The sequence below is a fragment of the Watersipora subatra genome, chromosome 4, assembly GCF_963576615.1.
Source record: "Watersipora subatra chromosome 4, tzWatSuba1.1, whole genome shotgun sequence".
NCBI classification, from domain to species: Eukaryota; Metazoa; Bryozoa; class Gymnolaemata; order Cheilostomatida; family Watersiporidae; genus Watersipora; species Watersipora subatra.
In genome coordinates this window covers 39,830,706-39,851,052 of record NC_088711.1, presented here as the reverse complement: position 1 = coordinate 39,851,052, position 20,347 = coordinate 39,830,706, and the positions used below count along the sequence as shown (strand labels likewise).

Below are 20,347 nucleotides of genomic sequence, written 5' to 3'. Positions count from 1 at the left end.
GACAATGCCGGCTTTTTTTTAACCTTTATCTTCAGTATATATATATATATATTTCTCAAAAGTTTGTTCGTATGTGTATTTGTAGGATTGATTGCCCGGCTATAGTATAGTTAGAATAGTTGTAGCTGGACAACAATGCAGATGCAAAGTCATGGCGTACCACCATTAGAAGCCTATCTTATTAAGCAGCTTACTAGAAGTTTCCATTGGCAATGTGCCTGGCTAACAGCTTAAAAGTTACAGTTGTTTGACAAAGTTTTAAAACCTTTACCGTTGTTTTTATTTTTCTCTTAATTTATTTCAACTACACAAAACACTTCTCTCATAATATGTAGTTTGAACGTTAGAATGGAAAATGTTGTTATATATTAAATACAAATCAATTTTCTGTCAAAAGACTTTTTTATTACTCGGGCAACGCCGGGTAGCACAGCTAGTATATATATATATATATATATACATATATATATACATATATATATACATATATATATATATATATATATATATATATATATATATATATATATATATATATATATATATATATATATATATATATATATATATATATATGTATACATATACTAAAGAAAAGGAGGTTGCAGTTTACTGGAAGCAGAATGCTAAATATTAAATTAGAGCATTTATATAAAATATATTAAGAACTGTGAACTTTAAAAACTATTTTGTACCTAAAGTACTTTATATATATATAGATATATATATATATAAAATGTATATATATATTATTTACATATAACAGAAATCACAGTACATGAAAAGACAATTATACTACATGCAAAAAATCCTTTGTATTTCACAACTATATAGTTTAATCAAAAAAAGACTCCAATAAATTGTTTGACGTGACTATGGGTAGCTATGACTTAGCGGAGACTTGTAAACTAGTAAGGACTTACTGACTCAAATACCCAAATACTTGACTTGCAGTATTGGACTATACGAAGACAAGAGCTTGTGGTTTGCAAGGGTATACCACAAGCTATATAGACAACAAAAAAACTAATATGCAATTTTTTTAATAAAAACAACTTGAAAATTACTATTGACACAAACAAACAATCAGTAAACCTTCTTGATGTAACTTTAAATCTACAAGATGGCCGCTTCAACCATTTCTAAGAGCCAGGTGACACAATACTATATGTGCACAAACAAACGAACCATCCACTTTCCATATTGAACAATTTACCAGACGATATAAACAACTGATTAAACACACTCTCATTAAATGAACAACAATTTAACAGCACACTGCAACCATACCAAGAAGCTACAAACTACAATATGACACTAACAATAAAAAATCCAAAAAGCGTATCAGACAAAGAAAAATCACATGGCACAACCCCCCTTTAGCACCAATTTTGCAACCAATATCGGCCAAAAATTTTTCAACACAGTTACAACATGCTTTCCAAAGAAACACTCACTCCAAGCAATATTTAATAGACAAACCTTAAAACTGAGCTACTCAGTAATTCCAAACATAAAGACAATCATTGATGCGAGCAACAAAAGACTCAGTAAAACTATTCCACAACAAAGAGAAGACAAAGAAAAAAGTTGCAATTGCAGGCAAAAGAACAATTGCCCTTTGAAGGGAAAATGTTGAGCTAAGAATGTAATATACCCAGCAACAGTGAACAACCATACAAACAACCATGTAGCAACCTACACTGTACATAGGACTTTGCTCAACAGAATTTCAAACCAAAACCAGATATAGCAATCATGAAGCCTCATTTAACCACGAAAACAAATAGCGCCACACAGAACTGAGCAAGCACATTTGGAAGTTGAAAGACCGCAACTTAGCATACAACATAACATGCAAATTATTTGCTCAACCACAGCCATATACAAACAAAACAAAACTATGCAAACTACGTTCACTAGAAAAATATTTCATAATATGCAAACCACATTTGAGCACATCGAATAAAAAAAATGAGTTGTCTTCTAATTGCAGACCCGCTAGAAGTTATCTTCTTGGTTACACCTAGCACTAAATCACCTAATTAAAACTTTGAGCCCACTTTTAACATTTTGGTACAGCTTTTCATATTAGTCCAACCAAGTCGGAGGAGTGAATCACACGAAACAAAATTGCTATTACTAAAAGTTTACTTTCTTCTTAATATTATATATATGTATATATACTATTTCCTTTCAAGTATACGTACACAATAAATAATAATTATTTTGCAAACAGATTATGGAGCAACTGGAGTCACTTTTACAAGGTTATGTAGACTCTAAAGGACAAATGAAAATTGACTTAGCTCTATTAAGAACTCTTTTGAGGAACATATCTGAAGACAGACTGTTGGATCTTCTAAAAAAACCAGAAGCGTACGACAAAAACCTTTGGAGTCCTTTGCAGTTAGCTGCTAGAAAGGGAGACATTGCTCTGCTAGAATGTTTTATGGAAAACCGCAGCTGTGCTCTGCTCTGTTTGTTAGATTTAGAAGATCAAAATATTCTACATATAGCTGCTCAAGCTAACCAGACAAATATCCTAGACTATACCTTACACAAGCTAAGAGAAGAAAAAAAACGAATGGATTTGTTAACAGGTTTATCACACAAAATCTTTTACACGTCGTGGGACGATCCTATAAGAAAGTTTTTTTGTGACCTCGAATTAGCTTATGATGAAAGCCAGAAAATTCATAGAGCCAACCTCAACCCGCTGGGTGACGCTATTTTAAATCGTAAGTTTGATGCAATCAAGGTCATATTAAACAATGTATCTCCAGAAGAGTGCAGTGTGATCATGAAGCAACAACTCACTGATTTTGGAACAGTCCTTCATTTGGCAGCTGCACAACCAAATATGCTCGAAGTTATCAGCCTTCTGCTACAGAAAGTACCACAAAAAGATTTTATGGAACATGTTACTCAACAGGACACTGATGGGGACACACCACTTATGATTTCAGCCTATGCTGGCCGTATTGACTATGCACAGTTTTTTCTGAAGATAATACCATCTTATCAAGAGAAACTCAAAGTCTTGGACGTTCAGAATAAACAGATGGAGACTGCTGAGAAGATAGCAGCTAAAGAAGGTCACAAGGAGTTAGAGAAATATCTCAGTGAGGTCAAAGGTAAGTTCAGACATTGACCATATGGTTTCAAATTTTTAAAAGTGTTCACGTAGTTTCGAAACTATTTGACTAATTGAGTACACAAACAATTGATTTCTTATTATATTTTGGCAGCATAACTGTCGTTTTCGTTTTATCCATGTGAAAACAAACTCGAATCATGATGATGGCTTGTAACTAAGTGCATTTGCAAAGCAAGCCTTAAACTTAAATATGAGATTGTCGCTTCATAACTATTTATTACTGCCTATTACGTTATATAACTTTATGATACTTTACTTGTTAGTTTTAGTTAAATAATGTTTCAGCTCTCCTAAAAAGCCTGAAACAAAAACATATGTTTTAGAAGAACCTATTGATTTACCGCCAACAATTGTTAAACAAGAAGCTAGTTTAAGAGCGGGAGAAGACAAACTGATCAAAGTAAAACAGGATATACAAAAGGCTGAAGCAAAGACAAAAAATCAGCTTAGCAGAGTGAAAGAGGAACGTGCTTCAAATCAGCAAAAGATATATTTCATTCGCGAAGAAGATGAGAACGTGAAGCGCAATTATGATCAGCTTTGGAATGAACATAAAGAAACAACCAACAAACTAGAACAGAAAAACCAACAAATTCAAAAAAATGAAGAATCACGGACATCTAGCACAAATTCAGATTATCTTGAAGGTTTGTGGTCATACATTATAACTGCCATTTTCAACAACAATATTCAATTTTCCGCATTCAAATAACCCATTACTTGTATTGAAAACCTAAAGTTACAATTTGTATCATTGTTTTGTGCAGAATATTACCAATTGAGAACAGAGCAGGATGACCTAAAAAGGAAAATGGAAGTTGAAGAGAAGGAGTTGGAGGAACTACAAAAAAAGAAAGCGAGGTGTGAGCGTGAACTGAAAGAGCTGAGTAAGAAAGCAGACTTCATGGCACAAAAACAAAAAAGGCTTGAGAAAAAACTTGAAGAATACAGAGACTCCATTGATGAGGTGGAAATAAAACTGGTGAAAACCAGACAAAAGATTAGGCGTTGTGAGGAAAGGATTACCAACATAAGAGACACTCACTATAAACAGTCCAGCAGCCAGCAATCCTCTGAAAAAAATTCAGATGTTGAAGATCAGGGTGAGTCATCATATAAAAGGTTTCATTAGGGTGAGTTAATATATAATCTATCATTTAGGTATGTTAGGATATATAAACTCTGCTTAGGTTAAAAGGAAGTATTTTGGCTATCTTCACTGTAAATGAAGACATATAAAATATCATTTGAGTGTATATATAGATGTTTATATAGGCTATTATATGGGTAAGTGAAAATATATAGGATAACATTAAAGTCAGTAAAGAATTATAGGTTATCACAAACCTGTTCAGGCTTGAATTAGGAAACCGGAGTCTTAACACTCATACATGACAAAATATTACATAATAATCTCCTTCTTATGCTGTTGATGAAGAATAGTATATTTTGTTCTTGTAGATGCCAAAACATTTAATTATCATTTTGATTGTTTTTTTGCATAAGTTTGATTACGCGGTCAATAAAGGTGGCTTTATTTTCTTTTACAGCTGATTTTGACCTGAAATATTTATTCATCATTCCTGTGGTCTTAGTATCTGTGGCACTTGCAGGTAAGCATAATTTGAGAATAGACTGTTGTCAGAGGTGTAATAAGGGGAAAGGAATAGTAGAGTTTTACAGTAGTACCCTACAGGTTTTAAATTAAATTTTTTAAGCGACTGTTAGACTACTCTCCTACCTAGTCTACCAATTTTACTCAATTTGTTTCAGCACCTGGTTTACATCATCTACTTGTTTAGTTTTCTGCTTAATTTATTATTGACTATCATTCAGTCTTCCTGAGGAAATCTAGATATATAGAGTCTTCGTTCAATTTTCTCTTTAAGGGATGTTACGGCTGGCTTTCTATTTGTGATTGTGTAAGTCTAATTGACTTGAATAACAATTCTAAGTTAAAAAGTTGTCTTTCTTATTTTGTTTAGAAGTCTAACAGCGTTACCTCTTGAGTAAAATACTGTTCCTTCAATATCTAAAAAGTGAGTTATGTATTGAAGCTGCATTGTTAGGTAATCAACCTTTGTTACATTGAACACTCAGGTACCATGTGTTATATAACATATTACAGCAGCTTTTATTTGTACAGTCATGCCAGTATTAAGAGCAGTTGCAGTGGGAGCAGCAGGGTTAGTAGGAGTGATTGCTTTATCCCAGTTTACATCTCCCCCTCCACTTTCACCTGATGTTCAAGGTCTACCGACTACTCATGGAGTACAACCAGAGGATGCGGAAGAAGAAATTGAAAGTAATTATTTCTGTTCTTAATCTGATACCTAGCAATCAACTACGATCAGACTTGTGTTTAAGAATAGAGTATAAAGTAAATGAGCATAAATTCTTTTAGAAATAACTATCTATAACTTTCTGTTTTTAATAAATATTATCAAAAATATTTTTAAAATAAAATAGAGTTCAACCAGAAGATGCATAAGAAGAGTTTAAAAGTAATTACTCTTGTTTTTTACCCAATGTTTAACCCTGGATCAATTTATTGTGTTTAAGAATAGAGAGAAAGATTATATTGGTTATATAATACAGCATTATTTAGTTGTACTCTGTTAGTAACTAGATGTAGGCATACAATTTTATTATTGTGTGTTGGAATAGAGAGTGTGATTATATTGGTTAAATAATACACCATTAATTAGTTGTGCTCGGTTAGTAACTAAGTATGAGCTTTCAAGATAAACTGTAAACTGAGTTGCAGCTAGTTAACTTATGACTGAGTAGTTAGGCTGACACTTAAATAACTGGTTTTGATAGGGTAAGAAAAATTTGCTTCAACTTACTCAAATGATACAACAGGAAGCTAATAATAAAACTTAAATAAATCATTGCTTATGTTTTTTTTTAAATAGTCAGTAAGTATGAAATAAAATCTTTGAGATTAACCATCCCATATTACATAATACTGGCCCAGTGGTCTAGAAAGCCTAACCTGCAAGCCGTACAGTGGGGTTCAATTCCCATAAAAAGTCTTTGGTGGTGACAGGAATGACGTTCAAAAGTTGCTCTCTGAAGTTGGGCATGTCTCTAGTCATCAAAGGTTCCCTTGCCACTAGACTGAGAAATACTAGGCCAAGATTACAGAATGCATTGTTTGTCCAATAACGCATTAAAAACACACATTACTGCAGTAAGCTAAGCAGACATCCTACTCAATCCTGATTAATTGCTGACACAATGCGCTACAGTAGAGAGAGAAAGAAAAGTGATCACTTGGTTTTTACTGTGTCTTTCAAAACCTGAATAGTAATGATTTCACTTTCAATTTATAGACAACAAGCTCATAAAGGTCATAGATGAGTGGGTAGACACTACGACTAAAAACCTGTTAGCGGATGATGAGACAGCTACCACTAGTGGTAAATATGCACTTCAACATTATTATAATAGGATAACTTCACCTGTATATGCTCTGCATTTCACATAGTGAAAGTACTCTAGACTTAGCCTTCTCATATTACACTACACAGTCATACAGTGACAAAATAGAAAAATTGAAATGACAGTGATACAACAGTGAGAGTGAAATGACATTGATACAACAGTGAGAATGAAATGACAGTGATACAATAGTGAGAGTGAAATGAGAGTGCACATCCAAAGATTTGCTGCGCATCATGAACAGTGATGCTGCCATTGTTTCTAACTTATAGATAGCATGCTCATAGATGATACAGATCCATGGATAGACACTACCGGCTATGAGCTGTTGCAGGAGGATAAGAAAGCTACAACTAGGGGTAAATATACATCTTAACATAGTTATAATTGGGTAGCTTCTTTGGTCTATATGACTGTATTTATAGCGACTACACTATGTGTTTTACTCTGATTAATATGAGTGTAAGTAGCTCAATTCATTTTAGCTAACAATTCAGTAAGTAAGCAGAACTTGAAGAGATGGCTCTATGTAGCCTGACAGTATTGAGCAAACAACTCCGAACTAGAAAGCAAATCATATTGGTTGCAAAAGACAACATGGTATAAGATGTCTATTAGTTCAAATCATTCCTATTATTCTTCATTACAGTACTGAGTGATGAGACAGCACAAATGGGAATCGCGGATCTTTCCAAAATCATAAAACCAGAGACTGCTTCTTCTATCGAAAAGGAAGAGGTCAATAATACAACCTGTTAGTGAGCTCTTAGAGCGTTTTGGATGAAGTACAACATATTGACTTCTTAAGCAACTCTGAAAACTTGTACTTGCTGTTTTATCGAATTTATCGAGTTAACCTTGACCTACTTGATTAAATAGCAACTATGCATAGGTTTTAGAGACATATAGGACAGGAATTTTGCACCAAGTGCTGTAAAATCCTTCTACACAGACAGTTTCATCACATTACTTCATTGTATTTTTACATTAAAAAACTGTTACCAACCTTGAATCAGGAGTTATTTAGGTAACAACACTTATCGATCTGTATGCAGAGTAAGTAACAGTAAACCCAAGTTAATTCTTGGTAGAGATCATGTGACTTGGCCTGTTTGTAGGATGGTGTCATTGCTTTGTTATTGATTATTGGTTAATATTTATATTTAATTGGCTACTTTCACAAGATGTCATTGGAGTTGGTTAAGTGTCAGCCTGAACAAGTTTAAAGAGATCAGCAAGCAAATGATATAAAACCTGTTTGTGTCTTTTAATGCTTGTACCAGCGTATCCGTGTCATGTGTAATTGCCAAGTTTCATAAATTTATTCATATGTGTCTAAGATGTTTTTCTTTTATTTATACTAATAAAATGCCACTTTTAGAAAATCTTAAGTATTGATAGCCCAGCTGCGCATCTTTATAGAACAAAGCATAAAATAAATAATTAAGAAATATCTGGTTACATGAACATGCAGACGAATTTAACTAGTAGTACAAAACATGGTATTACATTGAGGTTTGTACAAATTCATGCAGCTCTAACTGTTTAGTTGAGAACTTGTATAGCTTTATGCACTTCAAATATTTTAGTTGGAACTTTGTAAATATACTTTGAATAGTTTAGTCAAAGCTATGTACAACTCTTTGCGCTTAAAAGATTTCAGTTGAAGCCTTGTACAAATCGATGAACCTCAAAAATTTTAGTTAAGGCTTTGCAAGACTCAAGGAAATTCAAAAACTTCAGTTAAGGTTTTGTGAATTTTTATACACTTTAAAAATTTCAGTCAAGGCTATGTACAACTCTATACGCTACAAATATTTCAATAAAAACCATGTACAAATCAATGCAATTGAAATATTTTTTTTAAAACTTTGAAAAAGTCTATAAAGTTTTCATACAACACTATATGTGGTGGCCGATTGCCGGAAACAAGTCCAAGGCAGAGAATAGCTGAAACGAGGCAACCAGCACCACAGCCTGGTCCATCCCTAACTTGGTAAAAGACACAGTCCTCGGTAACAATGATTGGATGGCAGAGGTTGGCTACCAAATCAGCCTTACCACAGAAGGGCAAATCCACGCCATTTTCAGGTGCTATAAATGACGCCACAGAAGCAAACAAGAGCATGTAGAAGTTTCACATCATGCAGTTTACTGTACTTTTATTGCAACTTGAGCTGTATCTGTATATATTTATACTGTGAAATGTATGTAAATGCATATATGTTGCAGTATGTATTTATGTAATATATGTACATGTATGTAACAAATGTATATATTTCTCACATTTATGCTACCATCACGAGTGTGCGCATACAAAAATTGCATAGCGTTAGATTTTCAGGTGTTCTGATCTTCATTTCTTCAGCCATTCCTTTTATGATCTGTGTTCCTGCATTGGCTATATCTCTCAGTAGGATTGTCGGCTCAGCAGTAAACCTTTGACTTACTGCAAGTACTACCAGAAGTCGTGTTACCTACTGAGTCGAAGCACGGCTCGGTCATTGCATTGGTTGCCTCTTCGGGATTAGCTCAGCAACCGACTTTGGCTTCGACAATCTTCCAATACAGTTTAAATGTAAAAATTAAAGTAAATACTTATTTCCCTTATGTGGATAGCCTTGTAAAACTATCGTAACAATTATGGAAGTCTAAACTAGAACACAGAGCACAAGCTGTTATATTTCGTTGTAGGCTTTTGCTATAATAGCTGGTATCAAAGATGGTCAATCTTGTTGATATTTAGGACTCATTCACACAAAAACTTGCATGATGGTGACAGTCGCAAATCATTAGATATTTAATTTTTTTTTGTCCTTTGCTTAATTATTTGCATATTTTGCTTGATGTCGAGACCTTCTGCCTTGCTGTTTGGGTTGTGCTCATTAAGAAAAAATAAAAATAGCATGTTTGATCAGACCAATGCTCAAAAGATAGCCAGTAAATGAACTTAAATAAGAAAATGTCAGGGAAGCTAATTTATCTATGTGTATATATATATGTATATATATATATATATATATATATATATATATATATATATATATATATATATATATATATATATATATATATATATATTTATATATATATATATATATATATATATATATATATATATATAATTTTTGTGACTAACTGGTAAACTAGTTTACCAGTTACCATGTAAATAACTAGTTATTTACATGTGAGTGTGTGCAGCAATCAACTAACTTTTTTAAGCTTTTTTGAGCTGTTGACCGATCAAAGGGCAATTCAATCTTCAAAGAATCATTTGTCAGCTATAAATTCATCTGGTTTCTTGCAGCAGCTCTTCTTAATAAAATTTGCATAGTATTTTTGTAACAAACAACTCCACAAAACGCGTATAGGGTTCTTCATTGCGAAGTTTTGCTCAAACTTAGACGCTTTTCAATGCAAAAAGCAAAGCACCTAAAACAATGCTCAGATATAGAGCTAAAAGTTTAAAAAGCTATCAAATCCTTTCTTGCTTATCACGTCAATGATAAAGAGCTGAGCAAATTAAGGTGAAGGACTCCTTCATCATTTGACTAGCTGATCAGCTGATATTAGCAGTTGCCAACAGTAATAGCAACAACTCAATCTAAACTTGAGATATGGTACATTCTTATGGTACTTATGGTACTTTTCTTTGATACTTATGATATATTCACTTTAAATGAATAAATATTCTTAAACAAAATCGTGTAATAAGATAAGTAATAGCTTAAGATTGGATACAAGTCAGTAACTGGTGAAATAATAGCATAAAAAGCATTGTGATTGGTAAACAACCAAGCTAAACTTAGAAAGAAAGAAAACTTTGTCCAAACATGATGTATAAATGTAACAAATAGAAACATTATTAGGACTTTTAAAATAAAATACATTATAAATGTTTTAAAAAACAACTTACTGTAAAACCTGTATTTGAACATCACCCTTATCTGAAGGCCGCCTCTATTTGAAGGCCTCTATAGCAGTAGGGGTAAAACATGGAGTTTCAACCTTTATTTGAAGGCTACCTATTATATTTGAGCGACACTGGCATCATCTCGCTAATTAGTAATCAAAGGTACTTAACTAGGCATATTTACTATGTTTCCATAATGCACAGTCTTTCGGAGTTGCCCTCTCCGAAATTGAAGTGATTGGGCATTTCCATGCTGCGCAGTGATTTCTAGCAAATTAACCAAAGAAGAGAAATTGTATAAATCGAATCGCCGCGCGAGGTGCCTGCGCGCAGCGATTATGCAGACAGAATGCCAGAAACGTTTTTTATGCTTTTTCTGTAATTATAATTTTATTTACAATACACGTTCACAATGTGTTACTAACTTAAACACAATTTCTACAAAGTAATACCCGACAAGACGCCATGCTGTTAGAAGCTACTTCTAGAAAGACAAGTAGGCAAAATAGAAAGAGGAAGTTACCAGTTGAATGGAAATCTGTTCAGTGTGTAAGTCTGTTTAGTTGTCATTCATTCGTAGTCAGTAAGTTAGTTGCTTTTCTTTTAATTTTTGTATGCCATTTAATTTTTTTAAACAATATTCACTATACATATAAAAATAAAATTTATAACAGTAGTTGAAAATACAGTGCTAAAACATAAATATCCTAAAATATTAGTGTTAACACATCATACTATTATCATTTCTACTCATCGTCTCCTCTCTCCCCTCTTGTTATGATAATGTTTTGCCTAAATCAAGGCCAAGTGTGCGGCTGCAGCATTTCAGAATGCAAGAAACCATTGTGGATTAGATTTGTGAGCTAGTACGTGACAATATGTCTCCTCAAAAAATATGTGTGAGGGAACAGGTTCCACTGAAGAAAAGGTAATGCCGTTTATTTACTATTTCTTGTAGGAATTGTGGCATATGGAAAACATGCCGTAAAGGAATAATAGTACATTGTTCAATATGTTCTGTAAAACTGATCGAATAATTGTAGAAATATTCTCTTATTCACATGGTGTGCATAGCAATCTTTAAACTGGCTTCATGCTGTGAATATAGCAAAGTTGCAGCAATGTTCGGGTCAGTAAGACTACAGTTCATCGATGCTTGTATGCTTTCTGCCATGCCATGTCAAAAAAAACATAAATTCATCACCTGGTACTCAGATGTAGAAGCACGGGAGATTGCTGATATCATCGAAGCTAATTACAAATACCCACAAGCCATAGGGGCTGTCGATGGAACGCACTTTGAAATCATACCACCTGCAGATGGCATGGCTGGTTTTCTATGTAGGAAAATGTACCCAAGTGTTGGCATGGCATGGCTGGTTTTGTTGTCATGTAAGCGGTGTTCAGTGTTCAGTATCTGTTTAGATACATTTATGCCAACACCTCAGGCAGTGTTCACAGTGCCACAGTTTTTAGAAGATCAAGGCAGATCAAGTGTTTTTGTATAACAGACGTGACAAATGTATCAGTGTGAGTATGAGCGGTTGTGTATAGTATACCACAAAAATAAAATAAGATATTGATAAAAATGTTACTATTGTACATTAAATTTTTATTGTTATTAGAAAATAGCTCTTTTAACAATAATAATAATACATTATATAATACATAATAGTTAAGTCAATCACAGACTATCTGCAAAATAGAATTAATTTTATGTGACAGGAAAGAGTATCTGTATCTGGTGTTTTGTTTGACTAAACTTTTACTTACCTGACTTTGATGTTTCAGCCTTGTAACATAGATATCTCGACTTCAATGATTTTCATTTAATACGCCACTGAGCCCCCTGTCTTTGAACTCCACGATTTTTCTTCACCTCCGCAGCTCACTGAACCACCTTTGCAGTCAGCATATCGAATATTTTAATATTACTTTAGGACTTACTATCTATTTTTCGAAAGTGTTGGTATCGATAACAAAGTCCAAGAAAGTAATCACTTCATCATCCTATAAGTGCAGACCATTATTACATTTAAGTAAACGAGAGTGAACGAATAGAAAAAGAACAATATATACAAAAAAACTTTTGTACATGTTTATGGCGCTTGATGAAGCTGCCTCCACAGCAAGAGAGCCATGCGCAGCCACTGCGCAATTGCTGTATCCTTGGTGCAAATTGGCACATTCTTCACACTGATCACTGTGCAGTGATTTCAGTGCAAAGACGCAGTTTCCATGACTTGGAGAGCGCGCAACTCCGAAGTACTGCGCTTCATGAAAACATATTGATTGTACAAAAGAACCAGTGGGGGTCCTCCCATGTTTTGTGACAATTCTGGCGACCCAACGACAGGGATATTTAAAAAGTGACAGACGAGATGACCATTTGTAGGTGACGAGGTGACGATGATTGTGTAAGTAGGATTACTAAAGGTACGGCTGCACGTAACAAATTTTTCGTCGATTCTGAGTTCTGACCGAAGTCACGAAAAACGCAGAATTAATCGGTCGAAATTCAAAGAATTATTTGAGCTGGGCATGCCCACCAAGTTCGTCGGCGAAACGCTTTTAATTAACAGATTAAACAAATTATTAGCGAGCCCGAATCTAGCAGCTTTAGCAATTAGTATAGTCCAAGACATATATCGTGACACACAATAAAAATACATAAGTATTTCAACATAGAACACACGATGTAACTGTTTAGGTCGCGCTATTGTTGGTCAACGAGCACGACTCTAGCAAATTTTAAGATATATGTAGTCCGAGAACATAATGTGACACACAAGAAAAATATTACAGAAAGTTACCATAGTAAATACGATGCAACCGACTTGATTGCGCTAGAGATGTCAATATTTTCTACCACAAAACTTTTGCTGCTAAAAAGGAAATATAATTAAAAAATAAACAGTTTGTAGCTATAGCGTTCAAACAATAATTACATTCAATAACGCAATCTAAGCAGTTGCATCGTGTGTACTATGTTGAATTGCACTTATACTTTTATTGTGTGTCATTATATGTCTGTTGGACGTCATTATACATCTCTCTAATTGCAAAAGCTGCTGGAATCGTGCTCGCTAGCACGATTCTAGCAGCGCAGAATAATTCTGTGTGTTTCAATCATTTCGTGATTTTGGTTAGAACCAACGGAAATTTTGTTACGTGTAGCCGTACCTTTACTAACTTATTATTTGTTCATAAATCACCACGGTCAACCGAAACTTAACTAGTTTTGGTTTGAAGCATCTGGCCCAGCATTTTTATAGACTGCCAAAAATTTAAAGCAATGAAATGCCACGACATTGACAGCAAATCCGTTTCCAAGTCTGTGACTGACAGTGATTATTAAAGACAATCTCGGTCTATTTTCAGTACAAAAAATATAGCCCTAAAAACCTAACACGGCTGTCACTCTTCGCGGAGTAATCAGCAACGCTCCCAAACATCACTAATAAGTTTGTGAAGGTCGCTGGTTGAGCCATGCTTTTGGTTAGCAGAAGTTCAAACTGAGCGAGTTGCAGATTTCTAACGCAACCCAGTGCCACCAGAATAGATATTTGTATTAAAATAACGAATGTGAAGAAAAAGGTTGATTTGGTTGCCAACTTGAAAAAGGTGACAGTGATTTTAAAAGTGACGACAGTGATTTTAAAAGTGACGACAGTGATTTTAAAAGTGACTATTCTGACGACCACTTTGTGTGGTAGGACCCCCACCAGTGCGAATCCGTTACACTTTGAGTTTTGTGGGCTAATACTAAATACACTGATCACGCACCAAATGCGTGCATAAACACAACAGGATTATGCCTAATATGTAATTGAGCCTACTAGATTGAGGCCTCGGCATTCAATTAAAACATTCCTACCACATACTTGTGTATTAAGCTTTCTCAGAACACTACGGGAACAGAATGTACCTATTGCTCTATCTTTGGCAGACATTTCTAGCAGGCACAACCCGAAGATGATAATCTTCAAGTTGTTCAAAGGATGTGGGCTGACCAACGCTCTAGACGGCTCTGAGGATAAAACGATTCATCATTCCAGATTGGATGGCTCGATTAAGACTAGACAGGAATGGTATTCAGCAATCGTAGTCCAATGCTAGCATTGCTAATTAAAATCACATAAAACTATTTGACTCTGGTGAGCAAGTTCTAGAGAATGACGAGGACTGTTGTATATAAATAGCAATTTATCATTTGATTTTTAATGATAAACATTTAATTACTTACCAGTGATCACTATGTTATGGATGTTATGTTATCGTTCATTGTTTGTTAAATGAAATTTAACTTTCTAAAATCGTGAGCAGCTAATTAAAAAATGGAACCCCACTCATTTATTGAACATCACTTCCAATTAAATGCCATCATAAAAAATGGCTGAAAATAAAATGCCAGGGCATTCAAATAAAGGTTTTACCATATATCATGATATGAATAAGCAATTGCGTGTACATGTAGGTCTTTCAAGCAAACGTGTTGTCTTAATTACAAAGGAAACGCTATTCAAGCTACTGGCAAACTGAGATGAAAAGAAAACGACTCCAAAAGGTACAAACAGAATCGCAAAGCACTAACTCATCATAATTGTGAATGAGAAATGATTGATAAGTAGGGCAGTACTAGCTACACCCGTAGTTGCTTTTTAAGGCAATAATACTTTCCCTTTAGTCTAAGTTTTCTACTGTGTAATACAGCTGCCAACTAACTCTCTAAATTATTAAAATTTACACTATATCCCTTTTTTGAACAGAGATTTTAGACCAGTCATGTCAAACTCAGTTGACACTGAGACCAGACCAAAACCATCTGCAATTCTCAGATTGACCGACTCTGTAAAGAAACATCAGATTCAAATATTCCATTTTTTACACTGCTATGCTTCATCATCCAGTCTACACATGTAGCCAACTCAACATATCGTAATCACGTATGACCAGGGGTATTTTCTAAACACAACAAAGTTGGTCACAAACAATTGAAAAAAATATTTTCTATGTTTTGCCTGTAGGTGTTATTAGCTGATTTATTTTAACAGCTGTGAATGCAGTTTTCTATTTGAACAAATTTACACACCAAACAAACTCAAGAGCAGCTTTGAAAAAAATGATGTGTTAAAATAAATAAAAAATTATTTCGAATAACACAAAATAATTAAAGTATACCAAATAAATAAAGTTTACATTTATAGCAAGGGCAAAGGCACTGCAAGGGCAATGAGATTGCATCAGAGCAAATTGCTAGGCTATGCCTACTTAAGCTGAGAATATATTCCACCAATTTTATTTATGTAATATAAAACCAGATTAATCATATTTTTAAGGATCTATATTTATGAGTGAGAATAAATTCCCTATCATCACAGTTGTTTCTTTTTCACTGATTTCCTTCAGCCTACTCGCTGCTGCTTGCTCCTGAATTTAGCCAGCTCTCAAGTGCATTTTGTGCACTCAGGGTTTTCATCTAGATACAATGCTGCCTAGTGCATTAATATTCAATGTCAATTGTTGAATATCAGCGTGTTTAACAACATCATTCAAGCAGGCCTGTATTCCTTGGTTGCCATTTGGAGCTGCAAATCTTAGGCGACTAGTTATGAACACCTGAAGGTTTGGGAGACGGTGTAAGCCCTCCAACGGAGTTCGGCGCAGTGTCCCCAAGCTCTGGACCTTTTAATCATCAATAACCCTTAAAGTATGCATAAATGCAATCAATTGTAAGCACCAAAATCTACATAAATATATTGTTTATGGTTCATGGTAGGCAAAACTTTTTCTTTATTCAATGAACGATATATATGTAAAACTCAAGACACTACAAATTTCTGTAAGAAAAATTGACAGAACAAGAGCTATTACTTCTTTATTGCAATAGCTCTTGTTCTGTCAATGTGTTCATGGCAGACATCTTTCACAACTGATTCTGTATCTACTTCAACATTTTTATATATGTGTAATATTAGAAGATTATTTAGACGAGCCTGCCCCATAGTGCTCTGTCATCGATGTTTTGGTTTGCCTCAATGCAGAAAAAGATCTCTCACTCACTGCAGTAGTGGCATGCAAAACCAATACTATATTAGTGGGTCTCTCAACTTCGTCTAGAGCGCTAATGATTAGTAGTTGGAAATTCCAAGTGAATGAGCTTAGACTGCAATTATTAGTACTCAGCTGCCAAAACTCACTAAAATGTTTAGGCAGTTTAGCTGCCCAGCCACCCCAGGGAATACGGCTTGCATTCAAGTGTTTATTTGTTAAACATGAGCACAGATCTGTTTTGTTATTGTTCATGATGGAGAACTCTGTTTCACAAAAATAAGTAGACCCAAACATGAATAACCATGTCTGTTAATTTGGTGTAACCAGGCATAAAATATGTATATGATAAAATGGTTTTAATCCTACTGACCCAAATTTCTCCTTCACAGTTATACCACACTGCCAGTCAACAAATTTGAGTCAAGTCTCAGCTGGCACATCAAAAGACCTCTCCATAAATGGTGAGAGAACTAATCCAAATTTGCCCTCAAGTTTACTGACTACCTGGAGCCTCTGTGCGAACTCACAGCAAGTATATTATGTTCTTTGCATAATTATTTCTATCAATACTTTGATGAACTGGTACCTTTAAATGCACGGATGTGAGACAAGAGCAATGGGGATATCATAATTAGAGAGCTGCAGTTCCTAATATGTAAGGTAGGCTAGAATATGTAGCCTACTCTTCATAATGTAATCCCGTATGCCAAGGGGTATTTTCTAAACACAACAAAGTTAGTCACAGACTATTGAAAAAAATATTTTCTATGTTTTGCCTGTATGTGTTATTAGCTGATTTATTTTAACAGCTGTGAATGCAGTTTTCTATTTGAACAAACTTACACACCAGACAAACTCAAGTGCAGCTTTGAAAAAAATGCTGTGTTAAAATAAATAAACAATAAATTCAAGTAACACAAAATAATTAAACTATACCACATAAATAAAAATTGAATTTAGGGGCAATGAGATTGCGTCAGAGCAAATTACTAGGCTATGCCTACTTAAGCTGAGAATATATTCCACAATATTTGCTTTTGTAATATAAAACCAGATTCATCATATTTTTAAGGATCTATATTTATGAGTGCGAATAAATTCCCTATCATCACAGTTGTTTCTCTTTCACTGATTTCCTTCAGCCTACTCGCTGCTGCTTGCTCCTGAATTCAGCCAGCTCTCAAGTGCAATTTGTGCACTCAGGGTTTGCATCTAGATACAATGCTACCTAGTGCATTAGTATTCAATGTCAATTGTTGAATAGCAGGGTCTTTAACAATATCACTCCAGTGTTTATTTACTATGAGCACTAATATGCTTTATTATTGTTCATGATGGAGAACGCTTGTTTACAAAGATAAGTAGACCCAAGCATGAACAACTACGTATATCTGTTAATTTAAGTCAATAAGCTAGAGTCAAATCTCAGCTGGAATATCAGAAGACCTCCCCGTAAATAGTGAAAAAACAAAGCCAAATTTGTCCTCAAGCTCACTGACTGTCTGAAGCCTCTGTCAAAACTAACAGCAAATCTGTCATGTTTTCTGCATATATATTCCAATCAATGCTTAGATGATCTGGTACCTTTAAATGCAGAGATATGAGACAAAAAAGCGAGCACGTCGTAATCAGAACGCTGCAGTTCCCACAGTGACATATGCTGTCATATGACTAAAGGTATGGCCTTTTGTGCATAAGTTTTAGCCAAAATTACCAAATATATGAAAAACACAAAACTGTTCAGCAGAAGCTCAAAGAAGTTTCAAAGCTGTGCGGGCACATTAAAATTGTTGACCAAATGCTTTTAATTGGCTGAAGAAAATGTTAATCAGCACTGTTATGTAGCATAAAACAAAAACAATCTTGCTTAGAGTATGATAACAGTAAGCTTTACTTGTAGTTATCAGCTCATGTTAGGAGAAAGCATTTTACACCTTTTCATAATTATTCTCATGACCTGTCCAGATATACTGAAGTACCCCTTAAGGATATAAAGACTATCTTGAACTGCATGTGTGTACTCTCTCAGCAGGGTACTAACCTAGTTCTAGTCACTTTCTGTTTGCAAAGTAAGCTCTACAATTTGTTACCTGCAAAGCTTGCTAACATAAATTAGTCAGCAGGTATCAATGTATGAAAAGTTGAGAAGTATTTGTAAGCATGCTAATAACCTATGGATAAAAAAAACTGGATTGTTTTGCCTCTTGCTGAGTTATTGTTTCTTTTGTTACATTCATTGAATAGACCTTTTATTCACAGCAACTCGAATAATATCAAGTTCAACTCGGATTCACGCTTAGGTCACGAGATCATAAATTGATTAGCTGTTGAATAAGCCAATCTATTGACCTGTATACGTTCACTACAACACCTTATCAGACGTATTCAACTTACAGCTAGCTCGTAAGACTGCGTAAAACGTGATCTTACTTTGGCTGTGAACTTGCTGAGTGTGACTGCATTGATCTCCTTAGCAACAGGATCATCTTAGACACAAGTAAGATATTACCGAGGTATTTGTGAAAAGTGGTTTTAGAAATGAGCCAAGCATGTTGAGCATTGTTTTATCTAAGCAATCACTGGATAAACTATCTACATATTTATTCAAGATGGTCATAAGAATAGCATAGTTAAAATTAGGTGATGCAGTTCATTTTGAGTTCTATTACTAAGATGACGAACAGGCTTCACGAACTGTATCTAAGTTGAATTAGAGCAAAGCTATATATGCATGTTATTATAAAATTTATAGTGTTTGTAAAATCTGTAACATAGAGCATGTTGGAAAGATATCCTAATAGCTAAATGTGTCTCTCAAAACTCTCTTGATAGCATGAAATGTTAGAACTTGCCATTTCAAGACAGATTCAATTGATATATGTTAACTATATACTCCTTCCTCTCTCTTCCTTTCTTTTCCTATCTTTCCCTCCTTCTTTTCTCCCTCCCTCTTCCTCTCTGTCTTCCTTTCCTCATTTCTCTTTCTCTCTCTCTCTCTCTCTCTCTCTCTCTCTCTTTCACTCACTCTCCAACTCACTCTCTCTTACTACCATCTCTCACTTTTTTTAGCTTCCTCTTTCACTCTCCCTCTCTCACTTTCTCACACTCTCTCACTATTTCACTCTCTCACTCTTTCACTCTGTCATTGTCTCACAGTCTCTCACATCCTTGCTCTCACTCACTATCTTTCACCCTTCTTAAACTATATACTCCTTCCTCTCTCTTCCTCTCTTTTTCTATCTCTTCCTCTCTTTTTCTATCTCTCTCTCCCTCTTTCTGCCTCTCTCTCTCCTTCTCTCTCTCTCCCTCTCTCTCTCCCTCTCTCCCTCTCTCTCCCTCTCCCTCTCTCTCTCCCTCTCTCTCTCCCGCTCTCCCTCTCTCTCCCTCTCTCTTTCCCTCTCTCTCTCCCTCTCTCTCTCTCTATCTCTTTCCTTCTCTCCCTCTCTCTCTATCTCTTTCCTTCTCTCCTCCTCTCTCTATCTCTCTCCTTCTTTTCCTCTCTATCTCTCTCCCTCTCGCTCTCTCTCTCTATCTCTTTCCTTCTCTTCCTCTCTCTCTTCCTTTTCCTCTCTCTCTCTCCCTCTTTCACACACTCGCTCTCTCTTTTACTCACTCTCTCACTACCATCTCTCACTTTTTTAAATCTTTCTTTCACTCTCTCCCTCTAACTTTCTCACACTCTGTCAATCTCTCACTCTTTTACTCTTTCAATCTCGCATACTCTCTCATTCTTTCATTGTCTCAGTCTTTCACATCCTTGCTTTCACTCACTG

At 34.9% G+C, this 20,347-nt stretch overlaps 1 protein-coding gene across 1 annotated transcript; it reads left to right on the top strand.

Annotated features, from left to right (window-relative positions):
- The first annotated feature begins 2,242 nt into the window (after positions 1–2,242).
- On the top strand, positions 2,243–7,981 carry LOC137394241 (cytadherence high molecular weight protein 2-like). The gene is made up of 8 exons (XM_068080963.1): positions 2,243–3,137; positions 3,484–3,807; positions 3,928–4,263; positions 4,711–4,773; positions 5,307–5,465; positions 6,499–6,585; positions 6,880–6,966; positions 7,257–7,981. The coding sequence occupies exons 1-8, from the start codon at positions 2,243–2,245 to the stop codon at positions 7,364–7,366; spliced, it is 2,061 nt and encodes a 686-aa protein (XP_067937064.1). The 3' UTR covers positions 7,367–7,981.
- Positions 7,982–20,347: the final 12,366 nt, after the last annotated feature.